General features: G+C 39.4%; 1 protein-coding gene across 3 annotated transcripts in view; it reads right to left on the bottom strand.

The window, feature by feature from the left end:
- Positions 1–20,884, bottom strand: part of LOC139755361 (microtubule-associated protein RP/EB family member 1-like) — a 38,283-nt gene extending 17,399 nt beyond the window's left edge. For 2 of the 3 annotated variants that reach the window (XM_071673541.1, XM_071673539.1), the window contains exons 1-6: positions 20,796–20,884; positions 15,906–16,073; positions 11,962–12,068; positions 6,279–6,338; positions 5,894–6,050; positions 2,601–2,698 (exon numbers count right to left, since the gene is read on the bottom strand). In XM_071673541.1, coding sequence (XP_071529642.1) covers positions 2,601–2,698; positions 5,894–6,050; positions 6,279–6,338; positions 11,962–12,068; positions 15,906–16,065 — 582 coding nt within the window. In that variant the 5' untranslated portion in view covers positions 16,066–16,073; positions 20,796–20,884. Of the gene's footprint in view, positions 1–2,600; positions 2,699–5,893; positions 6,051–6,278; positions 6,339–11,961; positions 12,069–15,905; positions 16,074–20,621; positions 20,642–20,795 lie in introns of those variants that run through there. The other variant, XM_071673540.1, reaches the window with a different exon arrangement.
- Between the last annotated feature and the right edge of the window lie 137 nt (positions 20,885–21,021).

A 21,021-nucleotide genomic window follows, 5' to 3' on the forward strand; every position in this document is an offset into this window, starting at 1 on the left:
CCATATCCTCCACCTCCTCCTTTACTCCATCATTCTGTTCGAGAACTGCAATGACCTTTTCCTCTTCTTTTTCATCTTAAAAACTCATATTTGTTATATCCATAGCAGTTCTAACAATGCCAGAAGAAAATTTTTTTGCAAATTGCTTCTGCGCCACACAGTGTACTTCTATTATCAACGAAGTTCTGTCGAGTCTGCAGTGGTCACATGTTCCTTGCTGCTGCTGCTTCATATCATGCACCAAGGCCATTCCACATTCATCCAGAAGACAGTTCAGAGCAGCCATTCCTGTCAATTATACACAACAGCAGGGATTTCCATTTTCTAGAGGGGACTCAAACATCTCATTTCCAGCACATCCATCCTCCTGCGCACAACTCTATCCATAGCCCACGCCTCGCAACCATACAACATTGTTGGAACCACTATTCCTTCAAACATAACCATTTTTGCTTTCCGAGATAATGTTCTCGACTTCCACACATTCTTCAAGGCCCCCAGAATTTTCGCCCCCTCCCCCACCCTATGATCCACTTCCGCTTCCATGGTTCCATCCGCTGCCAGATCCACTCCCAGATATCTAAAACACTTCACTTCCTCCAGTTTTTCTCCATTCAAACTTACCTCCCAATTGACTTGACCCTCAACCCTACTGTACCTAATAACCTTGCTCTTATTCACATTTACTCTTAACTTTCTTCTTCCACACACTTTACCAAACTCAGTCACCAGCTTCTGCAGTTTCTCACATGAATCAGCCACCAGCGCTGTATCATCAGCGAACAACAACTGACTCACTTCCCAAGCTCTCTCATCCCCAACAGACTTCATACTTGCCCCTCTTTCCAAAACTCTTGCATTTACCTCCCTAACAACCCCATCCATAAACAAATTAAACAACCATGGAGATATCACACACCCCTGCCGCAAACCTACATTCACTGAGAACCAATCACTTTCCTCTCTTCCTACATGTAAACATGCCTTACATCCTCGATAAAAACTTTTCACTGCTTCTAACAACTTTCCTCCCACACCATATATTCTTAATACCATTTCCCGCAATAGCGAGGTAGCGTTTAGAACAGAGGACTGGGCCTTTGAGGGAATATCCTCACCTGACCCTCTTCTCTGTTCCTTCTTTTGGAAAATTAAAAAAAAAAAACGAGAGGGGAGGATTTCCAGCCCCCAGCTCCCTTCCCTTTTAGTCGCTTTCAACTTTCTAAGAGGAAACAGAAGGAATCACATGGGAAGTGCTCATCCTCCTCAAAGGCTCACATTGGGGTGTCTAAATGTGTGTGGATGTAGCCAAGATGAGTAAAAAGGACAGATAGGAGGTATGTTTGAGGAAAGGAACTTGGATGTTTTGGCTCTGAGTGAAATGAAGCTCAAGGGTAAAGTGGAAGAGTGGTTTGGGAATGTCTTAAAGTAAAGTCAGGGGTTAGTGAGAGGACAAGAGCAAGGGAAGGAGTAGCACTACTCCTGAAACCGGAGTGGTGAGAGTATGTGATAGAGTGTAAGAAAGTAAACTCTAGATTGATAAATGGGTAAAACTGAAAGTTGATGGAGAGAGATGGGTGATTATTGGTGCATATGCACCTGGGCATGAGAAGAAAGATCATGAGAGGCAAGTGTTTTGGGAGCAGCTGAAGGAGTGTGTTAGTGGTTTTGATGCACGAGACCGGGTTATAGTGATGGGCGATTTGAATGTAAAGGTGAATAATGTGGCAGTTGAGGGAATAATTGGTATACATGGGGTATTCAGTGTTGTAAATGGAAATGGTGAAGAGCTTGTAGATTTACGTGCCGAAAAAGGACTGGTGATTGGGAATACCTGGTTTAAAAAGAGAGATATACACAAGTTTACGTACGTAAGTAGGAGAGATGACCAGAGAGCATTATTGGATTATGTGTTAATTGATAGGCGCGCGAAAGAGAGACTTTTGGATGTTAATGTGCTGAGAGGTGCGACTGGAGGGATGTCTGATCATTATCTTGTGGAGGCGAAGGTGAAGATTTGTAGGGGTTTTCAGAAAAGAAGAGAGAATGTTGGGGTGAAGAGAGTGGTGAGAATAAGTGAGCTTGGGAAGGAGAGTTGTGTGAGGAAGTACCAGGAGAGACTGAGTACAGAATGGAAAAAGGTGAGAACAAAGGAGGTAAGGGGAGTGGGGGAGGAATGGGATGTATTTAGGGAAGCAGTGATGGCTTGCGCAAAAGATGCTTGTGGCATGAGAAGCGTGGGAGGTGGGCTGATTAGAAAGGGTAGTGAGTACTCAGGTGGGATGAAGAAGTAAGATTATTAGTGAAAGAGAAGAGAGACGCATTTGGACGATTTATTGCAGCTAGAGGCTGAGTGTGAACGAATGTGCCCTTTGCTGTCTTTTCCTAGCGCTAACTCGCGCACATGCAGGGGAGGGGGTTGTCATTTCATGTGTGGTGGGGCGGCGATGGGAATGAATAAGGGCTATGTGTGTGTGTGTATATATATGTATAAGTTGAGATGTATAAGTATGTATATGTGCGTGTGTGGACATGTGATCCCCTGCTGTAAAGGCAACTCAGAAACACGGTTCATTTTCTACAAATGAAGAGACCCATACCTGACCAGAAAGCTCCTCCACTTGTGCATTGTTGGTGCCAGGCGAACGATTGCCAACTACTGGTCTGGAGGCAATACGGGAAGGAGTTTGACGAGCCCCTGAAAATGATAGCAATATCATTATTCAATAACACTTCGTGAACATACTTTTTATGCTTATCTTATTTTCCTTCCAAGGGAAATTAATAGTTCCTTGAAAACTGGGAGAGAAAAGTAGTGATATACCGATATGCATCATACTCATCTTTCCAAATTTAAGTAAAGTGGGTCAAGTAGAACTTTCCATACACCATGGCCTCTGTATATATCCAAAGATTCCTTCACAAAACATCTTTCCCACAAATACATATTCACCCAGTCTTTCCTCAGCCAAAGCAACCTGATTTACTAAACCTAGTTACCAACAACAAAATAATTTGTTTTTTAAAACAGCATATACTATCCAGATAAAAACACAACTCAATTATGGCCAACTCGGATAAGATGAAAAGTTAAGGGTTCACTGGTCCTTACTTAATGTTGCCAATACATTTCTGACACACATGATAATCAAAATGGGTTTGCTCTTAATTACACCATTATAAATTTGGGTTGTGTTTTCAGAACACAAACTGAAACCAATTTTTGGGGAGAAATGGTTGTACACCTTCTAAAATCTCAATAAATCAAAATAACATATCATGACAGCAAATCTTTTTTTTACATACAATTACTTTCCATGCCTTAGCAAGGTAGCATCAATAACAAACGAACATAAGCCTAATTTCATTACATCAAATTCAAGCTTTCATGGATACTGCATAAGAAACCAAGCCTACCAGCCAAAGCCAAGCCCTACACACTATTCAATGATATACCTTGACGGCTTCATCTGTCCAACTGCACCTCAAACAAGCCTACCATTCAGAGCCAATTCCCACAGAGAAAAAGGCCACATTCATTCACACTCAAATCTCTAGCTGTCATTTGAAAATGCACCGAAACCACAGCTTCCTATCCACATCCAGGCCCCACAGACCTTTCCATGGTTTACCCCAGATGCTTCACATGCCCTGGGTCAATCCGCTGACAGCACGTCAACCACAGTATACCACATCATTCCAAATTACCTTTATTCCATGCACACCTTTCACACTCCTACATGTTCAGGCCCTGATTGCTCAAAATCCTTTTCACTCAATCCTTCCACCTCCAATATGGTCTCCTGCTTCTCCTTGTTCCCTCCACTTCTGACACAAATATCTTCTTTGTCAACCTTTCCCCCAATCATTCTCTCCACATGTCAAAACCATTTCAACACACCCTCTTCTGCTATCATGAGTAACAGAGTGAAACCATGGCACCCAATCCACAAGCAGGCCCCACACACCTTTCAGTGGTTTCCTCCAGCTACTTTACATGCCCTGATTCAGTCCACCGACATCACATTGCCCCCTACATACCAAGTTGCTCTAATTCAATCTATCCTATTCACACCTTTCACCCTCCTGCATGTTCAGGCCCCAAGCACTTAAAATTTTATCCACTTCATCCTTGCATCTCTAATTTGGTCTTCACCTTCTCCATGTCCCCTCAACTTTCCATTCATTTTCTTCATATGTCCATATCATTTTAGTACATCCTCTTCAGCTCTCTTAACCATAATCCTCTTATTACCACATTTCTTTCTTACCTTGTCATTCCTTACTCATTCATTCTCATCTACAGCCCATGCCTCACATCCACACAACAGTCAGGACTACTAAACCTTCAAACATACCCATCTTTGCCCTTCTACATAGTGACCTCTCTTTCCATGAATTCCTAAATGCTCCCAGGACCTCGATCTCTTCATCTACTCCATGTCTCACCTCAGTTTCCATAGTTTCAACTGCTGTTATATCACTCCCAGGTTCAAAATACTTCACCTCCTCAGATTTTTCTCCATTTAAACCTGCAACCCAACTAACCTCTCTCTCTGTGTACTACTAAACCTAATAACCTTGCTTTTATTTATATCTATTCTTAACTTTTCTCCTTTCACAAACTCTTCCAGTCACTCACCGATATCTAAGACCCTTGCATTCAACTCCCTCACTACCCCATTAATAAACAGACTAAACAGCCATGGTGACATTACACACCCTTACTAAAGACTCATCTCCATGTGGAACCACTCATCCTCCTCTCTAACTACTTACACCCATGCCTTAATAAAAACTTACTGCCTCTCATCGCTTTTTCTCCACACCATATATTCATAACACCTTCCACAAGCATCTCTACCAAACCTATCATTTGCTTTCTCCATTTGCATAAATGCCACATACAAATCCTTCTGCTTCTTTCGTATATTTCACACACACATTCTTCAAAGTAAATAACTGATCCACATACCCTTCACCACTTCTAAAACCACATTGTGCTTCCCCACTCTGATGCTCTGAACAAGCCACAACCCTCTCAGTCACCACTCCTCCACACTACTTACCAGGTAAACACAACAAACTTATACCTTTGTAATCTGAACCCTCAGCTTTGAACCCCTTGCCTTTACACAAAGACACTATATATGAATTCTGCCAATCCTCTGGCACCTCATCATGATTTATACATACAATGACAATCCTAACTAACATATCAACAGTCATCCCCTCATAAGATTTCAGGTGCAATACTATTAATTCTAGCCACCTTGCCACATTTCACCTAACACAGTATAGCAGCGTGTACTTTGTATACATTACTATCTATATTTATTTATCTATTCATTCATTATACTTTGTCGCTGTCTCCCGCATTAGCGAGGCAGCGCAAGGAAACAGACGAAAGAATGGCCCAACCCACCCACATACACATGTATATACATACATGTCTACACACGCACATATACATACCTATACATTTCAATGTCTACATATATATATACATACACAGACATATACATATATAAACATGTACGTAATTCATACCTGCTGCCTTTATTTATTCCCGTCGCCACCCTGCCACATGAAATGACGACCCCCTCCCCCACACGCACACGAGGTAGCGCTAGGAAAAGACAACAAAGGCCACATTCTTTCACGCTCAGTCTCTAGCTGTCATGTACAATGCACCGAAACCACACTTCCCTTTCCACATCCAGGCCCTACAAAACTTCCCATGGTTTACTACAAAGTATAAATATTTTAACTACCCTCCGGAAAAATCAGCTACAGCAATTTGAGTAATTCTTCTTGATTCTCAATAGGCCATGTTTAACACCGCCAAGCTCACATAAGCAATGTTATAATTACAGGCAATTAGATAACTTACCTCCTGCAGCAGGGCGTGCTGCAGGTCGAAAAGTATTGGCAGCAGGAACTGCTTTTCGAGCTGGACCACTTTTGCCAAACAATGGTTCCCCTTGTCTTGCTCCTAAAGCATCATATTCTTGCCCTCCATAATTAGCATCAAAGAACTTCTTAAACCACTGTTGGAAAATAGACAAGATATCATGCAGACAATTATTTCAGTAATCTTTCTCTATCTTAGTAACATTCTAATGTGTTTCTTCAATGATGTAATAAATTGCCATGACTTAGGAAATTCAAGGTTATCAACGAATTTTTCTATAATCATAATATACAAACATTATCTACACAGATATTAAAGCAAGTCAAGTTTAAGTAACATAACAACCATATGTAAATTGCCGTACCTGAAGAAACTCAAAATTATCCTGGAATTTTCCTTTAATTAGTTTATCTACGGGTACAATCTGAAAAAAAATCAATAACCATAAAAATAATAATACTGCACTTCATGCGGTATTCCTAGAATACTTTGAGATTTCTTTAAGCCAATCAATCAAATTTTAACAGAAATGAGATGTGTATCTCATACCACCTACGCTGTATGCTTACACTGGTAATAGATCAGTTGGCCTTAGATGTCCACATAAACACCAGAACAAAAATAAGTTTAGTATCTTTATTCTTTGACTCCACACATATGCTTTATTTCTCTAGCCAACCCACACAGCCACCCATTTGGTCTGGCATAATAATGACATCTTACTGAAGACCCGTAATTCCAAAGTAAAGAACGGACAGACTAAAAAGAGACAATACTTATGCTGAGTGGCTTAAAAAATATTTTCTTTTTTCATACTATTTGCCATCTCCCGTGTTGGTGAGGTAGCGTTAAGAACAGAGGACTGAGCCTTTGAAGGAAATCCTCACTTGGCCCCCCTTCTCTGTTCCTCCTTTTGGAAAATTAAAAACGAGAGGGGAGGATTTCCAGCTCCCTGCTCCCTCCCCTTTTAGTCGCCTTCTACGACACGCAGGGAATATGTGGGAAGTATTCTTTCTCCCCTATCCCCAGGGATAAAGAATATTCATAAATCCACAAATTATCACCAGTATCCCTAAATATCAATATTTTCCCTTTCTCGGTTATTTCTTTCCCTACTACTACTTCCTTCCACTCATGTCCTTGCTGAAGTAGGGGGAGGGTGTGAGAGTAACAGGAACCTGGTAGAAGCCTTGCAAAGGCTTTAAAAAGTATGAATAGGCATTGTGGCTAGGCTTATCAAAATGTACACATCTACCAATCTGAATGTACTGATGAGTGATGTAAAATGTTACAGGAATGAAATGACAAGAATATATACTGTGGAGGTGAATTCAGTTTGACTGGAATGGGTCAAAAATATGAATAAAGAGAAAATGGGGATATAAATATGGTATAGGGAAATGAGACAATACCAGCTGTGATGGAGGAAAAGATGTTATGCTGGGATGGGATGGGTATATAGATAAAAGCATAAGGAATGTACAGAGCATCAGATTGGGGAAGAGCAGTGTGGTTTCAGAAGTGGTAGAGGATGTGTGGATCAGGTGTTTGCTTTGAAGAATGTATGTGAGAAATACTTAGAAAAGCAAATGGATTTGTATGTAGCATTTATGGATCTGGAGAAGGCATATGATAGAGTTGATAGAGATGCTCTGTGGAAGGTATTAAGAATATATGGTGTGGGAGGCAAGTCGTTAGAAGCAGTGAAAAGTTTTTATCAAGGATGTAAGGCATGTGTACGTGTAGGAAGAGAGGAAAGTGATTGGTTCTCAGTGAATGTAGGTTTGCGGCAGGGGTGTGTGATGTCTCCATGGTTGTTTAATTTGTTTATGGATGGGGTTGTTAGGGAGGTGAATGCAAGAGTTTTGGAAAGAGGGGCAAGTATGAAGGCTGTTGTGGATGAGAGAGCTTGGGAAGTGAGTCAGTTGTTGTTCGTTGATGATACAGCACTGGTGGCTGATTCATGTGAGAAACTGCAGAAGCTGGTGACTGAGTTTGGTAAAGTGTGTGAAAGAAGTGTGTGAATAAGAGCAAGGTTATTAGGTACAGTAGGGTTGAGGGTCAAGTCAATTGGGAGGTGAGTTTGAATGGAGAAAAACTGGAGGAAGTAAAGTGTTTTAGATATCTGGGAGTGGATCTGGCAGCGGATGGAACCATGGAAGCAGAAGTGAATCATAGGGTGGGGGAGGGGGCGAAAATCCTGGGAGCCTTGAAGAATGTGTGGAAGTCGAGAACATTATCTCGGAAAGCAAAAATGGGTATGTTTGAAGGAATAGTGGTTCCAACAATGTTGTATGGTTGCGAGGCGGGGGCTATGGATAGAGTTGTGCGCAGGAGGGTGGATGTGCTGGAAATGAGATGTTTGAGGACAATGTGTGGTGTGAGGTGGTTTGATCGAGTAAGTAATGTAAGGGTAAGAGAGATGTGTGGAAATAAAAAGAGCGTGGTTGAGAGAGCAGAAGAGGGTGTTTTGAAATGGTTTGGGCACATGGAGAGAATGAGTGAGGAAAGATTGACAAAGAGGATATGTGTGTCGGAGGTGGAGGGAACGAGGAGAAGTGGGAGACCAAATTGGAGGTGGAAAGATGGAGTGAAAAAGATTTTGTGTGATCGGGGCCTGAACATGCAGGAGGGTGAAAGGAGGGCAAGGAATAGAGTGAATTGGATCGATGTGGTATACCGGGGTTGACGTGCTGTCAAGGGATTGAATCAGGGCATGTGAAGCGTCTGGGGTAAACCATGGAAAGTTGTGTGGGGCCTGGATGTGGAAAGGGAGCTGTGGTTTCGGGCATTATTGCGTGGCAGCTAGAGACTGAGTGTGAACGAATGGGGCCTTTGTTATCTTTTCCTAGTGCTACCTCGCACACATGAGGGGGGAGGGGGAAGGTATTCCATGTGTGGCGAGGTGGCGATGGGAGTGAATGGGGGCAGACAGTGTAAATTGTGTGCATGGGTATATATGTATGTGTCTGTGTATGTATATATATGTGTACATTGAGATGTATAGGTATGTATATTTGCGTGTGTGGACGTGTGTGTGTATACATTGTGTATGGGGGTGGGTTGGGCCATTTCTTTCGTCTGTTTCCTTGCGCTACCTCGCAAACGCGGGAGACAGCGACAAAGCAAAATAAATAAATAAATATAAGGAATAAATGATAAAGTGATCATCTTTGATATGAGTGGATGGAGACAAAGTGGGGTAGAAAAGATGGAATGAAAGTATATGTGGATGAAAGGGATGTCAATATGGACAAAAGTTTTCGATTATGCAAACAATGGATTAAAGGGGGAGACTGCCAGAACAATTTAGATGTTAGAGAACTTTTGTTCATTGTAACACATTAAACAGATATTGACAATTTGTGTAAGTGGTCTCAGAAGGGACACAGAAAACATCTCATCATTTAACTGCTGAAAAAATAAAACACTGCACTACTGATCATAAAATTCTTTCTGCCACTTGTAAGCCCAATCTGTCAGTTTGTTTACACATTCAATATCTGTTGTAACTTCCCAGTTTAGTGTTGTCTGCAAATCTTGACTTTTCTTCTTATTCTATAACTTTCAAACTTCTACACCAGTAAACTAACTGTACAACTGGGCTGGACTGCACTGGAACTGTGCATAAGCACTCAACTTTTGAATGATTATAATCTTGTGTACCCTGCAAACAAGAGCATGCATAATCTCTCAAGGAGAAAACAAACTAGACATAGACAGATGAGTAGTACACAGGCTGAGGCAACCCTCGTTCTTTTAAAAAATAAAAGGACTAACTGGTGCCTGTTTAACTAACAACTATACCTACAGCATAGTTATTTGATATACTTATTACACACTTTATGTGGGTTTCTGATAGGGTAAGGAAATAAACAAATTACAAAAAATGACAAAATATTATGCTTATCTCAGAAAAAAATCCAAGCAGAGATACAGTGTAACACTGCACATGATAAACTATTAGTAAATCACATTTATTAACTTTATATTTTGGGAAAAATTAAATCTTTTTAAACATTCTTGATATTTCCTACAAGCAAAGCAGGATCTAGTATGGAATATTCTAAATGCCACTGCCCATCATAATGTGCTTATAAGATTTAAAGACTCCAAAGCTGTAAAAAGTCAATGGCACAGGATGATGGTTCAATTGGTTAAAACAGCCACCCTTCCTTTAAAATGGCTATATCAATGCATGTTTTACCATGAGAAGAATGTCTGGTCTTTTAGGAAATGCAAGGGAGTCGAGCAAACAGGAGCACAAGCTCTGGGAGGCAATTCTTTAAAATGTAAGGAGGGATGCCATCTAGTCTACATGCCTTGTTTATCAACCAAGTGGTAAGAATCTTTTTTCTGAAATATAAAGAGTGCATAGAAATGGGAATGGGGTTAGTATGAGTTATGTTCGGGGAGTCACAAGACGTTATAGCATCCAAGGTAGGGTTTGGGGAAGAAAGAGAACTACAGGCTTTATCAGTAGCAGAAGTTGTTGCTATATAGTTAATATGGAGTGTATGGGAAGGGCAGATAATAGAAAACTTGATGGTCCATGTTAAGCTTATAAGCTGGTGAAGAGTACTGGTGTCCTGGGGTCAATCTTATTTGTCGCAGCTACAGGATAGTAAAGAAATAGGTATCTACCCATCATTATAACACCTACAGCAGCTGGTATTTGAGTGTGTGTGTGTGAACAGAGAAAGTTGGGAGATAACAAAAATAAAAGTAAGGTAATGAAGTTTAGTATGGGAGACAGACTGGTCCGCAAGAGATGAAGGAAGTAAACCTAGGAACAGAAGTGAACCATAAAATGAGTACCTGACTATCCACCAACTTGTAGGAGGGTACATTTTCAATGTAGAGAAATAATGGGGCTACAAATGATGGAGTTGTTATGTTTGATCTTTTTAAGACCTAAATAGAAAAAAAATAAAAAAAGGGTAATGGTTTACTCAACTAAGATTCACAGCATCCTGTTTCAAGTCAACTGTCCTAACACTGAAGGAATGTGCTATGCTATTGACTGCTGGTAAGAAAAATCAAAACATTACAAAAACTAATTATTCTCCCTCCTTTGGATAAAGACATAAAAACCTTAGTTTTCAGCATACACATGGACACCTTCATTGGTTCTCGAGTCAGTAACATCTTTCAACTTTAAATGAAGATCAATGCATTACTATCAAAAAGATTCATAACTCTGCAATTAAAAGAAAAGGTAAGTCATACAACAGAATCAAAAGTGAGAAAATACCTCAAATCATATCAACGACACAGTGTCCGTATAGCCCATACATTCCTTTCAAAAATTAAGTCAACATTAATATTCAACACAAGTGAAGGCTACTCTCCTTACCTGAATGGAAAACTTATCTTGCTTAGAGTCTTGTCAGAAAAGTCTTCCTTTATCAGAAAAGAACCTTGAAAAGGTATAAGTCTGTAGTACGTAAGTAGGATGATGATTATCATCGTGTAATGATTGCGAACAATGACCTTGTTCTATGATTCTAAAAGTATATCCGTAAAGCAGATAAAGCAGAAGCAAATTCTGGCAAGAAATGTTTTTCCTACATTTGTCCATACTGCTTATTCAATACCATCTCAGCACAATAATGCATATTAGGAAAGGTATGAGAAGTCTTCAAAATCCAATTAATAATACCAAAGATAATGAGAGTATTTCCATTCCCAACTCAAAAATGGTTGTGAAGCACTTATAACTTAAGAAACTGATTACGTAACCCCACAATTCAGTCCACTCTTTCCACCTCCCATACTTTTAATTCATGTGCAATGGAAGAATAATGGACTGATGGTAGACTGCCAGATGATGAATATTTGACAAGGTAATGCGAGGTTGATGGGTCTACCTGTTTTAAATATCCTTTAATTCCTCTCATGGTGGTGCTATAATGGGCAACTATGACCAACTGAGATAATACAGGTATTCACTACAGTATTTTCAAAAAGCTTTTGAAAATCATATTAGAAAAACATAATCTTAATCCTAAGTATTCTATGTAAATACATATTACAAATCTACCTGCCTTATCTACTTGCAGTTTTTTGAAGGCATACTGCAATATCTTGAAGTTGTTGATATACTCATGCTCCAAATTTGTATTAAATTTAACTTTCTTCAAGACAATGGAACCTGCAATATACAGAACATGAGTTATACTACTAATTTCACTCTTTTTTTCATACTTGCTTGCCATTTCCCATGTTAGCATGGTAGTGCCAGGAACATATGAAGATGAGACCTCATTCTCAAAAAATCATTTTCTAGCTGTCATTTGTAATGCAATGAAACCACACACCCTATCCACAACCAGGCCCCACATACCTTTCACTGGTTTCCTTCAACTGCTTTGTCAGCTATGATTCAATTCATTGACAGCACGCTGCCCCATCATAAACCACATCATTCAATCCCATGCACATCTTAGACCTTCCTGTATGTTTAAGCCTTGAGTACTCACAACCTTTGTCACCCTAACTTCCATTTCCAATTCAGTCTTCCTTTTCTGTTGTTCCCTTCACTAATGACACATACATCCTTTCTGTCAACCTCTCTACACTCATTCTTTCTGTATGATATCCTTTCTGTCAACCTCTCTACACTCATTCTTTCTGTATGTCCAAACTACTTTATCACCTCTTCAGCTCTCTAGTCCATACTCTTCTTATTATCACACCTCTCTTATTATTTCTCACTCGACCAACCCTCCTTACACCATAAACTTTACTCAAACATTGAATTTCCAGCATATTCTCTCTCTTACATAAATTCTCGTCTACATCCTGAGCCTGGTATCCACACAGCAATGTCGGGACTACTGTACCTTCAAAGAAGTCCAGTTTCGACGTCACAGATGGTTAACTCTCTTTCCACACATTCCTCAAGCTTCCAGGACTTCCACCCATCTCACCCCCCATGACTCACTTCAGCTTCTATGGTTCCATTTATAGTAATGTCCTCTCCAAGTTTTCTCCATTCAAACACACATCCCACCTAACCTGTCTCTCTACACTGCTACACCTAATATCATTGCATTTATTCACACTCTCAATTTTTACACACACTCCAAACATGACTGAGAACATGGTTAATCAGGACAGCATACAGAAGTTTAAGAAGACGTACGACTGAGAATGTTCAAGAGCTGGGGCCCCACAAGTGTAAAACTCCTACCTTGCACAGGACAAACAGGGAGCTACAGAAACCAATTTCTGCAGTTTCTCACATAAATCTGCCATCAACACTGTGTCACCAGTAAACAATACCTGACCCATCTCCCAACCATCCCCAACCCTGATGGACGGTAGACCAACCCCTCTCCCCATACCCTTATATCACTTCTCTAACCATCCATAATAGATTGAACAGCCATAGTGAGACAGACACCTTCACCTTGAGCCACTCAACCTTCTCTTTACTTACATAGAAGAAAGACAAGATACATACATAAAAGCTTAAGAGACAGGGAAACAGAGGTGTAAAACTCTGTAACACAAAAATGCCTGATTCTAATGATAAAACTCCTCACTGCTTATAATATCTTTCCTCATACACCATATATTCATAACACCTTCCACTAATCATCTCTAACAGCACTATTAGATGCATGCTCCAGATTCATAACTACCAGATAAAAAATTGTTTCTCTAAGCGTTTCTACCACACAACATACTGGAATCCAAACACTTGATCAACACATCATCTACCAACCCTGAAATCACATTGTCCCTCTTCAATCTGATACTCGGGGCATGGTACAACCCTCTCAATCATTGCTCTTCGATATATCTTATCAGGTACACTCAACAGACTTATACCTCTGTTAATTTAAACTTAAACAGTGGCACTACACAAGCATTCCACTGATCTTCTTGCTCCTCAACATGATCCATACATAAACTGAAAATCTACGACTCAGTCATACCCCTTTTTAAGAAATCTAATTGCAAATACCATCCACTCAAACTGCCTTCCCGCATTTCACGTCAAAATAACCACCTGGCATGACTCTCTCATTTCACATACCTCTCAAACCCAGACATCCCAGCCTAAGCCTCAAGGAGGATAAGTACTCCTTGGTTAGCTCTTTCTTCTCTTAAAACTTAAAAGGTGAAATATAAGGGATGGGTTTCTAGCCCCCCCACTCCTGCCCCTCATAGATGACTTTTGTATGTATGTTTGTATATATACATGTATATATATATATATACTGGCTGGATCAATTTCCATCATATAAAGCACTTTTTTTCAAATGTAAATTGCTCATTAGTCAAAATTAAACTTTTATGAAGATCAATAAGAACTATGTTCTTATCATTTCTTAAAACAGATTTTAGGTATTACTTGGTTTACAATAAGCAGTGTCTCTTTCTTTGTCCATCTGTCCATCTTATTTATGTCAGTCTGTCTCACTGTCTGTGTGTAGCTGCCTCAATTTACCTTTTTGTGAAGTGTGGGGAGGGAGTTCTACATTGTTGGAGCCTTTTTCTTGAAATTTGCTGACATAAAACTTTTTAAACTTTTGTATGTTGTCAGCACTTGCAGTGTCATTGCTTGGCTTGTTCCATCCACTACTCTAACAGTGTTCTGGCATTTCACTTAGTGGTGAAGTGGGTAAATCACTCATCAGCTGCTAATGACGTCTGGACTTGCCTCACACTATTTAGTAAGGAGACGCACTAAATCAATTTTATGTTATTAAGTCTGGGCAAAGTGATACATAAAGAGCACTCAACTGATTAGCAGAAAATCGAGGGGATTCTGTGATTACTTCCCACATCATTAATCAAAGACTTAAGTAACACGTTTCAGAAGACAACTTTGTTAATGGTATTAATAACTTAAAAAGCCACTTTTCAGCTTTTTTCACCCTAAACTGGACATGTATGAGGCATGATTAGTGCCTGAATGCCATTACAACCCAACTGACATTTATGTGCTATGACTAATGTGCAAAGGTGTTAAACTGCTACACGTATTTTTTTAGGGAGGGGTGAGGAGGAATATATATTCAGCAAATCCTGAAATGTTATCAAGATGACAACTGCTTGAGCCAGATGTATGGTAAAGCAGCTGATCAGAAATCTGGCAGTGCTTAGGTTCTAAACATCCTGAATTTTTGAAAGTCAACCTATACTGTTAACTATTTATATATATCTCTCACACAGAAAAACTTAATTGATGATAAGGAATATATCAATTTGATTCTCACAATGCTCCATGAAAACTGCTATGTCACTGCAGTATTCACCAATGAAAAAAACCCTACTCTGTATTAATGTCCTAAATTCTAAATAAGGAATTCCAATACCTAATTCATGTTCCCATAAAAACTGCTTACCTTACATAGATATCACAATTTCATCTCCTCTGAGTCTTAATGGGCATGAAGCTTTAAGGTTGACACAGTACAACACTTATCCCCAAAATGTCATATCAGGACTGTCAAAAAGATGAATTACTTTCTAGTCAGCATGAAAACTGTCTTCAAGTACATGAAGCACTAGACCCATCACCCTACTTTGAGGAGGCTCATTACTCTGCTGAAAACAGTCCACAAAAAATGCAAAAAGAGTGAACGAAAAGTATGGTCAACTTAAAGTACAAGGACAGGTTTCCTCGAGAGGAATTCCCACCGTACAAGAAAGATGGAAGAAGGGAGACATGACAAAATATGGTTCAAAAGAGATATGATGAATTAATATAAAGAACTTCAAAACAGCAAGTGTTGGGTTGACCTAAAGGTATAAATGGAAATAAAGAAGAAAGTAAAAAAGATTTGAAGAAATACTCCTACTGCAAATACGTTACAGATACAAGGAAAAAGCAGAGAGAATCCTGTATATGCATTAAGTATACAGTATACAAGTTTTAAAGATTATATAACACAGACTGATGTTTTAGAGACTGAGCCCAACAGTCTGTAAACACATCTTTAAAAAGAAAGGCTAAGTAAAGGAAAAAACTTACCTGGAAAGAGCATGTCCATAAACTGGCAATATGCTGCACCAGTACATAACTCTTCCACCTTAGTATATGAAGACTGGAGGCAATCATTGACCCAGTTGAGCATGTCATGTCGACTCAAGTTCTCTGTGGTTGCACTTGTGGAAAATACATTTACTGCCATTGCTAGTTCTGTCAAGAGAAAATAATGGGAGATTCTTGTGACATTAGCTATAAGGACCCCTCTCTAAATAAAAAATGTTTGCCCACATAATGTAATAAGATATTACTAGCAAATATATACATTCCACACACCCAAACTCATAACCAGTGTGAATGATTCAGTTTTGTAGATAGCCCATCATCCATGACCAGCACTAAAGAGAGATTTGCATTGCTTGATGCTCTGCCATGAGTCAAATAGTCCAAAAAATATATGCTAAGGAGCTCATTAGTTTGCAAACAATTTGTGTACCATGGTATCTTTCTGCCTGACACATAAGTTTTATAAACTGGAACTTCCAAAGAATAAGTATTCCTAAGTTACTTGGTGCAGCACATGCGAAAAATACTGACTCAGAAACCACTAAACTTTCTTGTATATCACATTTTCTCCCAAAGTAGATTGAGGCCTACAATGCTTGTTCCTCTGTTGTTTTATTGTTTGTATATAATATTCTTTCACTTCATAGGAGATATAGTTTTTTAAAAATCACTATTTTGGTATTCAAGCAATAGTTTAGTTTTTAGGGAGACTTCTGGTGAAAACAAAGGAGTGAAATGTTTTTCTTTTTATATATTAAATTCTATTTAACCAGCTCAATATATATGGGGTAGTTAGGGAGGTAAATGCACGAATTTTGGGTAGCGGGGTGAATATGCAGTATACTGGGGATGAGAGGGCCTGGGAAGTGAGTCATTTGTTGTTCACCATTGATAAAGCTCTGGTGGCTGATTCAAGGAAGAAACTGTAGAAGTTGGTGACTGAGTCTGAAAAAGTGTATGAAAGGTGAAACTTGAGAAAAAATGTGAATAATTGGAAGGTTATCAGGTTCAGTAGGGTTGAGGGACAAGTTAATTGGGATGTAAGTCTGAATGGAGTAAAATTCAAAGAAGTCTTTTAGATATCTGGCAGTGGACTTAGCAGCAGATGGAACCATGGAAGCAGAAGTGAATCATAGGGTGGAGGAGAGGGGTGAAGGTTCTGGAAGCGTTGAAGAATGCATGGAAGGAGAGAACTTTATCTCGGAGCAAAAACAAGTATGTTTGAAGGAACAGTAGTTCTAACAATGTTTCATGGTTGTGAGGCATGGCCTATAGGTAGGGCCGTACAGAAGAGGGTGGATGTGTTGGGAATGAGATGTTTGAGGACAATATGTGGTGTGAGGTTGTTTGATTGAGTAAGTGTTGTAAGGGTAAGAGAGATGTGTGGAAATAAAAAGAGTATGGTTGAGAGAGCAGAAGAGGGTGTGTTTGAAATGGTTTGGACATATGGAGAGAATGAGTGAGGAAAGATTGACAAAGAGGATATATGTGTCAGAGGTGGAGGGAACAGGGAGAAGCAGGAGACCAATCTGGAGGTGGAAGGATGGAGTGAAAAAGATTTTGAGCGATCGGGGCCTGAACATACAGGAAGGTGAGAGATGTGCAAGGCATAAAGTGAATGGGAACAATGTGGTACACTGGAGTCGATGTGCTGTCAATGGACTGAACCAGAACATGTAAAGTGTCTGGGGTAAACCATGGAAAGGTCTGTGGGGGTCTGGATGTGGATAGGGAACTGTGGTTTCGGTGAATTACATATGACAGCTAGAGACTGAGCGTGAATGAATGTGGGCTTTATGTCTGTTTTCCTGGCAATACCTCGCTGAAGAAGGGGATGGCAATGCTGTTTTCCTGTGGGGTGGAGAGGCGACAGGAATGGATGAAGGGAAGCAAGTATGAATATGTACATGTGTATGAGTGTAATGTCTGCATATGTGTATGTATATGTTGATATGTATATGTATGTATATGTCTACATCTGGGCATTTACACATATGTGAATGTGAGTGGATGGGCCATTCTTCATCCATTTCCTGGCGCTACCTCGGTGATGCAGGAAACAACGATTATGGAGAAAAACTGGAGGATGTAAAGTGTTTTAGATATCTGGGAGTGGATCTGGCAGCGGATGGAACCATGGAAGCGGAAGTGAATCATAGGGTGGGGGAGGGGGCGAAAATCCTGGGAGCCTTGAAGAATGTTTGGAAGTTGAGAACATTATCTCGGAAAGCAAAAATGGGTATGTTTGAAGGAATAGTGGTTCCAACAATGTTGTATGGTTGCAAGGCGTGGGATATGTATAGGGCTGTGCGCAGGAGGGTGGATGTGCTGGAAATGAGATGCTTGAGTACAATATGTGGTGTGAGGCGGTTTGGTCGAGTAAGTAATGAAAGGGTAAGAGATATGTGTGGTAATAGAAAGAGTGTGGTTGAGAGAGCAGAAGAGGGTGTTTTGAAATGGTTTGGTCACATGGAGAGAATGAGTGAGGAAAGAGTGACAAAGAGGATATATGTGTCAGAGGTGGAGGGAACAAGAAGTGGGAGACCACATTGGAGGTGGAAAGATGGAGTGAAAAAGATTTTGAGTGATCGGGGCCTGAACATGCGGGAGGGTGAAAGGTGTGCAAGGAATAGAGTAAATTGGAACAATGTGGTATACCAGGGTCGACGTGCTGTCAATGGATTGAACCAGGGCATGTGAAGTGTCTGGGGTAAACCATGGAAAGTTTTGTAGGGCGTGGAAAGGGAGCTGTGGTTTCGGTGCATTATACATGACAGCTGGAGACTGAGTGTGAACGATTGAGTGCTACCTCGCACACATGTGGGGGGAAGAGGCTGTCATTTCATGTGTGGCGGGGTGGCGACAGGAATGAATAAGGGCAGACAGTATGAATTATGTACATGTGTATGTATGTATATGTCTGTGTGTATATATATATGTATAGGTTGAGATGTATAGGTATGTACATGTGTGTGTGGACGTGTATGTATATACATGTGTATGTGGGTGGGCTGGGTCATTCTTTCATCTATTTCCTTGCGCTACCTCGCTGACGTGGGAGACAGCGACAAAGTATAATATATAATATGATATATATATATGGACTCTCAGCAATTTGGATAGTATACATCGTATTATTCTGGTATATTTTGGTATATTTCATTATATTTCTGGGTTTTGTCATACTGCATCTGTTGATGATTTCATATATTTGTGGATTTTCTGACACAAAATATGTCTCCATAACAAAGTTGAGTTCGTCATCAAAAAAGTGATCAACCATCACTGCTCAATGATAAAAGCATAATAAAAATGGGCCAAGATCCATTAGCCACGATCAATGACATCATCTGAGTTAACATTACAGTGATTACCCTGCATTTTCTCAGATTTTCACAACTCTTCTCTACCACATTAGTTACTGAAAATAAGAATAATAATCCTCATCATGCAAAACTAGTCTATATCATTTATAATAAATGTAAACAGTCATCTGATACACACTTCTTCCAAATCCACAGTACATTTCTGTGGTATTCCAAAAGTAAAAGTACTACCATCTAACATTCCTTAAGAAATTCTAGTATGATAAAAATTAGGTGAACTAAAGATATACCTTATAAACTTGGATAAAATACATATCATTTGACTCAAACTGAGTAGAAATATAAAATGGGGTGTATGATAAGAAGCATTATTTTTTTCTCTACAAAACAATGAAGTAAAATGAGATAAAGTCGATCAAGCACCTGCTTAACTAATCAGAATCTGGGTACGGAAACCTCAACTTTCTTTACCTAAGGGCAAAGAATCATATATCTTTATATTCCATAACATAATTGAAATTTACCAGTCACTTTGATCTGCTTCCTTCTGCCATACCATGTTGGTTGCAACGAGTTGGAGAAGGCAAACACAAGAAACAAAAATGTGGGAAACAATACAAACAACTTTCATATTTTTCATATTGGAGTAACTGTAAAATTACCAAACCTAACAAAATATGCTGGATGTCCGAAACGGTAATAAGTAAATTCAGATATTTTGGTAGTTCACAGATTCCGTTGTTTTCCAGAAGCATTTCTCTTCAATTCACATTTTCCCAAATCATTACAGCCAATCCGCTTCCATTACCAAAGTATACAGAGTAACACTCTAAATCATGTTCCCCAATCTAAATCACTTGTACAAAGTATATGGTAGTCGTTAATATGAATTTCTCACAAAATCATAATCATTTGTGTGGTGCCCTTAAAGTGGAATTTTACTACAACATTCAATAAAAAACCTGATGATATCACGATTAACAAAATGCAATAAAGTGAAAAAAAAAATTATCCCTCACACTAGAACTTAATCCTACATTCTTCCTATAGGGTAAGAAAACCAAAAAATATAATAAGACAAAAATAAAATACTTACACCCTTCAATTTCACTAAAGATAGCTTAAATACTCGAATTCCCTCGAATCCTAACCAAGTAGCCACCTATCATAGCCTTCCCACCTTAATGTTCGTGATCCTTCCCCACAGGACACTCCCTGTACTGCAGCTTCATGTACAATCCAATAATCCATGTCAGGTAGTATGACCTGACTTTGCATTATTCCAAAATAACTTACTTGACACTAACCAGCGTGTTCAGCGTTTCCCTAACGGTATCAACCACCGAATTATTACATATATGAAAAATACCTCACAATTTCATTCAAGATTTGACAGGAGGCACAAGACGTGAAACTCTCCTTCACTGCCGGTACTTCACCAACAAATACAGGGCTTCGACCGAGGAAAAAATTACACATTTACGTCTTCTGATATTGTTTCCTGTGTAAAGATTCCTGAAATGAGTGTAAGCTTTCTTCTTACCTAGAACTATAGACCTAAATGAGAAAAACAAGGATCCGTCACAGCTTCTAGGAACACCCAAGATCCGGAATGACAAGTGACAGCCGCCATGCGCATTCACTTCTCATAGACATTTTTTTTTTATTACTGTTCGTTTTTCCATATCATGATGTATTAAAACCTAAATTTTGCATAATTACAAATAAATATTGATGCATTTGACGGAATTAGTGGTATTTCTAAAGTA

The sequence above is a fragment of the Panulirus ornatus genome, chromosome 19 (genome assembly GCF_036320965.1).
Source record: "Panulirus ornatus isolate Po-2019 chromosome 19, ASM3632096v1, whole genome shotgun sequence".
In the NCBI taxonomy this organism is placed as follows: domain Eukaryota; kingdom Metazoa; phylum Arthropoda; class Malacostraca; order Decapoda; family Palinuridae; genus Panulirus; species Panulirus ornatus.